General features: G+C 47.7%; 1 protein-coding gene across 1 annotated transcript; it reads left to right on the top strand.

Annotated features, from left to right (window-relative positions):
• The first annotated feature begins 332 nt into the window (after positions 1-332).
• Positions 333-3,643, top strand: LOC141240602 (E3 ubiquitin/ISG15 ligase TRIM25-like). Its single transcript, XM_073668674.1, has one exon. The coding sequence runs from the start codon at positions 369-371 to the stop codon at positions 1,959-1,961; it is 1,593 nt and encodes a 530-aa protein (XP_073524775.1). The 5' UTR covers positions 333-368; the 3' UTR covers positions 1,962-3,643.
• The last annotated feature ends 7,783 nt before the right edge of the window (positions 3,644-11,426 follow it).

Genomic DNA, 11,426 nt, shown 5'->3' with positions numbered 1-11,426 from the left:
AAAACTACCAGGGTTTATATATCCTCCAGTGCACACAGGACCTTTGCTGATGTCACAGTCATGTGATCAGTCACCTGAGGGGGAGGTACATGGTCAGCCAAAACACACCCTGGACCATTACAGTAATGCCGCAAGCCGCTGCATTACACCATTCAGAGGGTCACCCTGCTGTCACTGTTTCTGGGGTCACTTTACTAGTACTCCTTATAGAGTCACTTTTTTGGGGTCACTGATTATATGGTGACTGTAGGATCCCTCTCACTCCGTCATTATGTGAACATGACACATCCAAGTTGATTAGTAATCGCGGGCAATTATGGGTTAACAAGGCGACGCCACACCTTAAGTATCCGCATACTTCCTGATTAATGGCGTCCTCTGAGCTGAGAGAAGAGCTGAGCTGCTCCATCTGTCTGAACGTCTACACCGATCCCGTGAACCTGAGATGTGGCCACAACTTCTGCCGGGACTGCATCACCCTGGTGCTAGATAAGCAACGAGGATCTGGAGCTTACAGCTGCCCCGACTGTAGAGAAACGTCCAAGAAGCGTCCTCCACTGCAGAAGAACATAGCCCTGAGCAACATCACAAGACGTCTCAAGTCGAACCAGGCAAGACAGGGCCCGTTTGGGGTCACATGCACTTACTGTGTTAACACTCCAGTACCTGCTGTTAAGTCTTGTGTGTTGTGTGAAGCTTCTCTGTGTGATGACCACCTGAAAGTTCACAGTAAGGCAGGAGAACATGTCCTCTCCGAACCCTCAACTAATATGGAGAGGAGGAAATGTACCGTCCACAAGAAGATCCTGGAATATTACTGTACCGAGGACTCTACCTGCATCTGTGTGTCCTGCTGTCTGGTTGGAGAACACAAGGGACACAAGGTGGAGACATTGGGCGACATGTCCAAAAAGAAGAAGGAGAAACTCAAAGATATCATAGAGAAACTGAGCTCAAAATCTAAGGAGACAGAGGAAGAAATTAAGAATCTCCAGGAACACGAGAGTCGAGTGACAGACAAAGCAACAGATGCAACGGAGAAACTCAACCTTCTATTCACAGATGTCAAGAAACAGTTTGAGGTCCTACAGAAGAGCGTCCTACGTAACCTGTCCTGGAAGCTACAGCTTGTATCGTCCTCGGTCTTTCAATTGACCAATCAGTTGGAAATAAGGAGAGCTCAACTGGCCTTTAAGATAAATTACCTAGAGGAGATGTGCAACATGTCCGATCCTTTACCCGTCCTACAAGTGCCAGACAGTGAGGATATTTTTCATACTGGTGTCGGAGATCAAGAAGACGTTTATGTAGGGGATCTCAATGTCCAATCAATATTGGAGAATGTACAATCTAGGATACATGATACAATCAAGAATGTCAACGTGTGGATTTTCATGGAGAATCCTACAGACCTACTGCTTGACGTGAACACAAATGCTACCAACATACGAGTGTCAGAAGATCAGAGGACTCTGTCCTTGTCAGAGATGGTCCAGAACCTCCAAGAAACACCACAGAGATTTAAGGAATATCAAGTATTGAGCACCAAAAGTTTCTCCTCAGGGCGACATTACTGGGAAATGGAGACAAGCAAAACAGGAGAGTGGAGAATCGGAGTGTGTTACCCCAGCATGGACAGGAAAGGGACCGAGTCCTACATTGGAAACAACGATAAATCCTGGTCTTTGTCCAAATTAATTCATCCTGCTGTAGTCCATGACCATCAAGTAGATAAGTTACGAACACATATTCAAAGCCAGAAATATGGAATCTATCTGGACTATGATGGTGGCCAGTTGTCCTTTTATGAGCTGGGTGACCACATCAAACATCTTCACACCTTCACAACCACCTTCACAGAGCCCCTACAACCGGCTTTCTATGTCTCAAATTCTTTTGTTGACCTTATCTATGATTCCAAATCTGAGGTCTGGATTCGAATTGGAAATAAGGTAAAATAAGGAGTGTGGAGCATTGGCAAAGGAACGTCCACCACCAAAGGAACGTCCACCACCAAAGGAACGTCCACAACCAAAGGAACGTCCACCAGCCACGAGTGCAGAATTGAGTTGTCATGAAATAAAAGACCATGGATTTTCAGGACTAGAATTTCCCAAGGCCACACAACTGTTCCACATAAAGGACACATCGGTCCCATGGATGTGTTTTGATGGTCAATGCCCCTCGGACAATAACAGCTTTCCACTTGTACATCAGGCTTTAACATTGGGTGGATTAGGGGTTAGTGACAGTTCTTTATAGGATCTCTGATGGTCTTGAGGGGGCTAAAGGTAATATTCCTGATCATCCAGATTGCAGAATAAGTTCACGCATTATATTGTATCTCAGGTGGTCTACGGTTTAGGGGGTTTAGGGTATCAAAGGATCTACAGATACATTCATGTTGCTCTAGGGTTGTGGGGGTATGATGGATACGTCACTGATAATCTTGGGTAATGGTTTGTGGGTCCATCCTTGGTAATCTTGACTCGTAGCGGGTGGTCATGATCCTAGTGATCTTTTGTAATGCAATGGCTACATCCATGGTGGTTTGGGTTAGGTGCATCCATTGTAGTTTCGTGTCGTACAGGGGTTAGGGTTAGTGTATGCATCCCTGAAAGTCTTGGTTATGGAAGGGGTCAATTGGTACAAAGTTGGGGGTTTTAAATAGTGAATGTGTTATTGGGTAAATCTCTGGTGGTCTTGTATAGTCAGATGGGTAATCAATACATTAATGGGTTAAAGGATACAATTCTGGTGGTATTGGGTAGTGGACAGATTATTAAGTAAATCCTTGGTGGTCTTAGTTAAGTGCATCCAGATAGTGTTTGGCTGTGGAATGGTTGACGCATACATCTCTGGTGGTCTCGGCTCATGAATGGGTTAATAGATACATGATTTTGAGTAGATGGGGGTTAATAGATACAATCATTGGGGTCTTGGGTAGTAAAGGAGATAATAGGTAAATCTCTAGTGGTCTAGGGTAGTTGATTATTGAGGATGGTGTTGGGTTGTGGAGTAGTTGAGGGACCCATCCCTGATGTTCTTGACTGATAGGGGACAATGGGGACAGTAGATTTGGGTTGTGTATGGTTTAAGGCATGCCAACATAGTGGTCTTGGGTAACGGGGAGAGGGGTTAACGGATACAATCCTGGTGGTCTTGGTTAGTGGACAGAATAAGGGCACATCCCTGGTGATCTTCGTCAGTGGACAGATTAATGAGCACATCCCTGGTGGTCCTCACAGAGTTAGTGGATAAATCTCTGGTGGTTCTGATGCCTCCTGGTTGCCCGCGTGCTTCCTGTTCCTGAGATGATGTCCCATCATGGACATGTGACCTCTGCAGCCAATCACTGGCCACAGTGGTGATCTTCTCCGGCCAGTGATTGGCTGCAGTGGTCAGATATTCGTGTTACTGGAGCAGAAAGTGTAGAGACTGGAGAGTGAAGGAACCGTAGACACCGGCGGCCATCCAACCATTATGACCCTCCAGTACAGACTCCACTGACTCCTAGGAACAGAGATACCAGGAGGGCGGCCTACTAAATTTCCTTAGATAAAACCCAATTTTAAGATAATTTTTTACATTTTTTTTCATCATTTACTTTGAATTCTAGACCATACTCCACCTTCTTTATGGGAACTAGAAATTGTCATTAATTGAAAGATATTCTGTGATTTCCCCCATAAATAAATTAATATTTGGAATCAAATAATGAAGTTTGGCTGCAGTTGTGGTGCAGAGGGCCTAAAAATTGCCCAAATCGATGGGAACAGTGCTCAAATGACAAGGGAACTGCATGGGGAAGACCCCTGGAAGCATCTCTGAACCCCAGGTCACTGCTGTCGGCAAAGTGTGCGCTGATGCCACTTTTACCGACTCACAATAAAACATACAAAAATGAATTTTCCTGGGAAATATGTGAAGGAACATCCTTTCCAGGGTAATGACTTGTATATAAGGCAAAATAAATAACCAAAAATACTCCTCCACACCTTAGGCTATGTTCACATGTAGCGTTTTTGCATTGCTTTCAACCAAGACAAATGCATTCACCGGGAAATATCATTTTAACATTTTACAACCTTATCTGGCCATGTGGTGTGTGACACATCATCAGACACATCCTGTTTCATTTATGATGGATGGATTGTGAAAGTCACAAAGACTATTTTTATAGGGCTATCAGGCGGCCCTTACTATTCTTAAAGGGCCAGCAGTCGGCCCTCGCTATTGTTAGAGAGCCATCAGCCAGCTATGCTTTGTTGTTCCCATTATTACCGAGTGGGTCTCCCATACTGTTTGCCTAAGCAGTGAATGCAAGGGCTTCCAAAAATTTGGAGGAACTCCAATGCCCCTTGCAAGAGACGTAGATATGTTGATATGGTGGTGGAGGATGAGGATGCGGAGAAGGAGGAGGACAAGAGCAAATAGACAAAATCAGGAAGCGTATAACCATGTGTGGGTGTGAAGAGGTGCATGGGAATACACCTCCCCAAAAAAAAGACACTGGATTTGAGTTTATGTTACTCTGCTATCATTCGATGGTGTTGAGAAGTCTGGCCCAATTCAGCCCTTGATCATTTTTATAAGAGTCAACCTGTCAGATACGCCTATCGGTTATAATTCCACTACAAAACCCGCTCTGACAAAACGCTAGCGGCAGGGCAGGCCAGGACCTCCAAGGCGTAGAGAGACAGTTGATGCCACGTTGGTACGGTCAGCAAGGTACTCCCTCACCATCTTCCGAAACTTTTCCTTCCTTGTGAGAGTACCCCGCGCCTCAGGGCCTGTGCGATGGGAGGGTCTGAGAAAACTGTCCCAGAACTTTGACAGTGTTCCCCTGCCTCTGCTGGATTGGAGTTGTCTCTCTCTCGGCTGTACTCCTTGGTTGTCCAACGAACTGTGACCTCTGACGCCAGCGTTTTCAGATGGGAATTTTTTAAATAATTCCACAACAAGGGCCTTCTGGTACTGCCCCATTTTATTAAGCCTGTCCTGCACGGGAATAAGAGACAGAAAATTCTCCCTGTAGCGTGGGTCTAGAAGTGTCACCAACCAGTAATGACTGTCACCCAAAATTTGGACTACGCGAGGGTCACAGGAAAGGCAGCGTAAAACAAACTAAGCCATGTGTGCCAGACTGCAAAGAGGCAAGACTTCCGTGTCCTCACCAAGAGGACGACTGACCATGCTCTCCTCCTCCTTCTCTCTGTCCTCTGGCCATCCACGTTGAACAGACGGTATGACAGTTGTGCAGGTAGTACCGTCTATAGCGCAGGAAACTAAATCCTGTTCTTCCTCATCCTCCTCTTCCTTATTGTCACCCAATCCACGTTGGGATGAGATGAGGCTGGGCTGTGTGTAATCACCCTGTATGGTTCCTTGCTCCATCTCATCGTGCTCCGCCTGCAATGCCTCCTCTTTAATTGTGAACAGAGAGCATTTCAGAAGACAGAGAAGCGGGATGGTGACGCTAATTATGGCGTCATCGCCGCTCACCATCTTGGTGGAGTCCTCAAAGTTTTGGAGGATGGTGCAAATATCTGACATCCATGTCCATTCTTGAAGTCTTATGTGTGGAGTCTGACCTGAACACCGACGGCCTTGTTGATGCTGGTAGTCAAGAACTGCCCTCTTCTGCTCACAAATCCTTCTCAACATCTGCAGTGTAGAGTTCCAATGTGTGGGGACATCACAGATCAGTCGGTGAGCTGGAAGCTGCAAATGCTGCTGAAGCACGGCAAGGGCGGCGGACTTTGTAGCAGACTTTCCAAAATGGGCACACAGGCGGCGTACTTTGACAAGCAGATCCGACAGATCCAGGTAGGTTTTGAGAAACTGCTGAACCACAAGGTTAAGCACATGGGCCAGGCATGGTACGTGTGTGAGCTCACCTCAGAGCTGCCACCAGGTTCCGACCATTGTCACACACGACCATGCCTGGCTGTAGGTTCAGCGGTGTCAGCCACAGATCTGCCTGCTTTTTCCGAGCTGTCCACAACTCTTAAGCGTTTGTGGTTTGTCACCTAAGCATATTAGCTTCAGCACAGCCTGTTGCTGCTTGGCTGAGGCAGTGCTTCCAGCTTGCGACTGATGTGGTCATTTCGGAGATGGAGGCTGAAGAGGAGGATGAGGAGGTGCAGGAGCTGTAGAATGTGGGGGCAACCCTGATTGACCCAGGGCCTGCAATACTCGGCGTCGGGAGGACGTGTTCTTTCCAAGGTCCCACTGGGTCCCGGCTTCCACTATGTTAACCCAGTGTGCCGTCAGCAAGATGTACCGTCCCTGCCCACAAGCACTTGTCCACGTGTCCGTGGTTAGGTGGACTTCCCCAGTAACTGCGCTGTTGAGGGCACGTCTAATGTTGTGGGACGCGTGCTTGTGTAATGCGGGGACGGCACACCGGGAGAAATAGTGGCGGCCGCCATTAGGTTGCGGAAAGCGTCCGTCTCCACGAGCCTAAAAGGCAACATTTCGAGCGCAAGCATTTGCAAAATGTGTGAATTTAGTAGTGTGGCCTGTGGGGCGTTGGTTGCGTATTTGTGCTTGCGTTCCAAGGACTAGGGTAGGGATAACTGAACACTGCGCTGGGACAAGGACGTGGACGTTCTTGCTAATGGTGCTAGTTGCGAGTGTTCAATGACAGGTGCAGGGCAGGAGGCATCTTGGCATACGCCATGGACAGGGGATTGGCTTGCATGCACAACAGCGGAACAAGCAGTGGTGTCATCCGCATACACTGTTGCTGGACCCTGGGGGTCGACCCACAAAGTCGGGTTCTTTGCTGCCATGTGCCTGATCATGCTGGTGGTGGTCAGGCTGGTCGTTTTCCCACCCCTGCTGATGTTGGCCTGGCAGGTGGTGCAAATGGCCTTTTTGGGGTTATCGTCAGAGTCTTTAAAAAACAACCAGACTCGGGAAGACCTAACAGTTGTACTGGCAACTTCCTTCGTGTTGGTGTTACGGGAAACGGTTGCCTGTCTTCTGTCTGCGGCCACCACACTGCTTCTTCCTGCCTGTTGGGGTGCTCTGCCTCCCTCCCCCGTGTGCTGCTGTCCTCGCTCTGCATGTCCTCCCGCCAGGTTGAGTCAGTTACTAGATCATCCACCACCTCGTCTTCCACTTCCGCACCCTGGTTCTCCTCCTGAATTTCTGGCAATTGTGTCTTATCATCATCCACCTCTTGCGACAGTAATTGCACTTTCCCACGCGTGTAGCGATGCCCAAATATTGGAGCAGCCACGGTCGCCTTCATGTGACTGTGGCTGCTCCAATATTTGGGCATTGCTACACGCGTTCTCCTCTTGACTCGCTTGAAGCTGGCCGGGTGAGAGGACCGAATCTACAAATGGAAACAGCTCTTCTGAGTGTCCAAGTGTGGGATCAGTTGTCTCTGGGCACTCGGCATGGTGGGAGGAAGGAGGATCAGGGTGAGGACTATGCGGTCCAGACTCACGGCTACTGAGACTCGACCATGTGGAAGACAGGGTGGTGCTGGTGGCTAAGTGACTGGAAGCATTATCTGCTATCCAACCAAAAACCTTTTGAAACTGCTCTGTATTCAATAGTGGTGTTCTGCGGTCCCCTATTAATTGGGATAGGAAGGTCGAGCGACAAGATGTGGGTGTTTGTTTCTGCCACGTCCTTGGCCTTGCATGCACAATCATCATCACGTCCACTTCCCCGTCCCTTGCCCATTTTTAATGAAGGACAATATTTTCCACGTTCACGAGAAAAGTCTGATTTTGGAACGCAGGTATATGTGATACGTCTGACAGTTTTAAATAGCACGGCTGTAATTTACTAATATTATTCCTCATAGACACCTAGTGTGAATAGCTTGACCGACACACTGCAAGAGAATGGAAAAGGAGGACAATATTTTCCACGTTCACGAGAAAAGTCTGATTTTGGAACGCAGGTATATGTGATACGTCTGACAATTTTAAATAGCAGGGCTGTAATTTACTAATATTATTCTTCATAGACACCTAGTGTGAATAGCTTGACCGACACACTGCAACAGAAGGAAAAGGAGGCCAATATTTTCCACGTTCAGTTTAAATTTCTGGATTTTTAGCGCTGCAATATGGAAAGGACCTGGCTGTATTCTGCAGTGAGAACAAGCAAATGGAGCAGAAAAATGGTGTTCTCTGGATTGCTTTTTAAGAGATTAAACAGGATTAAGATAAAAAAAAATTGCCTCCTTATGCAGGAAAGGAGATGTGACATCTAGTGCTGCTGACACAACCCTGATCACATGACACACACATCAGAAGCGGATTGGCTGCAATGGAGAGTCATCATTAAGCGCCCGGCCCTGCAAGATGATACAGTTAAACCAGTAACTAGGGGGCGTGGCTAGTATCCCATTGCCCCTGAAGACGCTACAGAGCGGCGAAACCTGGTGGAGCAAATGTGTCATTATAAGGGAAACAGAATATTGTATAGAGCAGGGATGGCACTGTTGGCAACATAGTGACTGTAGATCACACACATACATACATATATATAGATATAGATATATATATATATATATATATATACACACACCCCTGTATGTGCAAATCGCCAAGCAGGAGGATTATAAGGTGATTATAGGTATCTACCCACGACAAGTAATCATCAATGATAACTGAGCAGGAATATTAGTATTCAATGAAGGCACCAATCGTAAAAGTTCACTAAAATACAACAAAAAAATAAGAGTTTACAAAGAAGAAAAACTTTTATTAAATTCAGTTGGTAAAGTGCTGTATAATAATGGATATCTCCATGTAACTTGATGATAACTCATTCATCGTTCAGTATTCCTGATCGAGAAACCAGAGGGATGTTCCTAGAGAAATGGGCGCTAAGAGGCGAAATGCACATCGTCCCTCAGCCCCACTCATGATGGGCGAAGCAGCAGATGCACAGGTAAAGTGCTGGGATACTTCATGGTGGAATCACTGGGACCCACGCATGCAACAAACAATGGGACCCACGCATGCAACAAACAATGGGACCCACGCATGCAACAAACAATGGGACCCACGCATACAACAAACAATGGGACCCACGCATGCAACAAACAATGGGACCCACGCATGCAACAAACAATGGGACCCACGCATGCAACAAACAATGGGACCCACGCATGCAACAAACAATGGGACCCACGCATGCAACAAACAATGGGACCCACGCATGCAACAAACAATAGGACCCACGCATACAACAAACAATGGGACCCACACACACAACAGATACCGGAAGCCACGCACACAACAGATACCGGAAGCCACGGACACAACAGATACCGGAAGCCACGCACACAACAGATACCGGAAGCCACGCACACAACAGATACCGGAAGCCACGCACACAACAGATACCGGAAGCCACGCACACAACAGATACCGAAACCAACACATACGAGAGATACCGGAACCCACACATACGACAGATACCGGAACCCACACACACACAACAGATACCGGAACCCACACACACGACAGATACCGGAACCCACACATACGACAGATACCGGAACCCACGCACACGACAGATACCGGAAGCCACGCACACAACAGATACCGGAAGCCACGCACACAACAGATACCGGAAGCCAGGCACACAACAGATACCGGAAGCCAGGCACACAACAGATACCGGAAGCCAGGCACACAACAGATACCGGAAGCCAGGCACACAACAGATACCGGAAGCCAGGCACACAACAGATACCGGAAGCCACGCACACAACAGATACCGGAAGCCACGCACACAACAGATACCGGAAGCCACGCACACGACAGATACCGGAACCAACACATACGACAGATACCGGAACCCACACATACGACATATACCGGAACCCACACATACGACATATACCGGAACCCACACACACACAACAGATACCGGAACCCACACACACGACAGATACCGGAACCCACACACACGACAGATACCGGAAGCCACGCACACGACAGATACCGGAAGCCACGCACACAACAGATACCGGAAGCCACGCACACGACAGATACCGGAACCAACACATACGACAGATACCGGAACCCACACATACGACATATACCGGAACCCACACACACACAACAGATACCGGAACCCACACACACGACAGATACCGGAACCCACACACACGACAGATACCGGAAGCCACGCACACGACAGATACCGGAAGCCACGCACACGACAGATACCGGAAGCCACGCACACAACAGATACCGGAAGCCACGCACACAACAGATACCGGAAGCCAGGCACACAACAGATACCGGAAGCCAGGCACACAACAGATACCGGAAGCCACGCACACAACAGATACCGGAAGCCACGCACACAACAGATACCGGAAGCCACGCACACAACAGATACCGGAAGCCACGCACACAACAGATACCGGAAGCCACGCACACAACAGATACCGGAACCAACACATACGACAGATACCGGAACCCACACATACGACATATACCGGAACCCACACACACACACAACAGATACCGGAACCCACACACAACAGATACCGGAACCCACACATACGACAGATACCGGAATCCACACACATACGACAGATACCGGAATCCACACACACACGACAGATACCGGAAGCCACACACACACGACAGATACCGGAAGCCACACACACGACAGATACCGGAAGCCACACACACACACGACAGATACCAGAACCAACACACACGACAGATACCGGAACCAACACACACGACAGATACCGGAACCCACACATACGACAGATACCGGAACCAACACACACGACAGATACCGGAACCAACACACACGACAGATACCGGAACCCACACACACGACAGATACCGGAACCCACACATACGACAGATACCGGAACCCACACATACGACAGATGCCGGAACACACACATACGACAGATGCCGGAACCCACACATACGACAGATGCCGGAACCCACACATACGACAGATGCCGGAACCCACACATACGACAGATACCGGAACCCACACATACGACAGATACCGGAACCCACACATACGACAGATACCGGAACCCACACATACGACAGATACCGGAACCCACACATACGACAGATACCGGAACCCACACATACGACAGATACCTACTGGATTCTTTAAAATCCATAAAAACTACAGACCTCTCCATTCTTTGAAGGTGGGAAAAATTGCAAAATTGGCAGTGTATCAAATACTTATTTTCCTCATTGCATATACAGTATATGTACCGTACAGACCAAAAGTTTGGACACATCTTCTCATTTAAAGATTTTTCTGTATTTTCCTGACTATGAAAATTGTACATTCACACTGAAGGCATCAAAACTATGAATTAACACATGTGCAATTATATACTTAACAAAAAAGTGTGAAACAACTGAAAATATGTCTTATATTCTAGGTTC

The sequence above is a fragment of the Phyllobates terribilis genome, unplaced genomic scaffold (genome assembly GCF_046119375.1).
Source record: "Phyllobates terribilis strain yellow unplaced genomic scaffold, ASM4611937v1 Scaffold_868__1_contigs__length_587779, whole genome shotgun sequence".
NCBI lineage: Eukaryota > Metazoa > Chordata > Amphibia > Anura > Dendrobatidae > Phyllobates > Phyllobates terribilis.
Note: the sequence above shows the minus strand (reverse complement) of the source record. Positions and strands in the feature narration are given on the sequence as shown.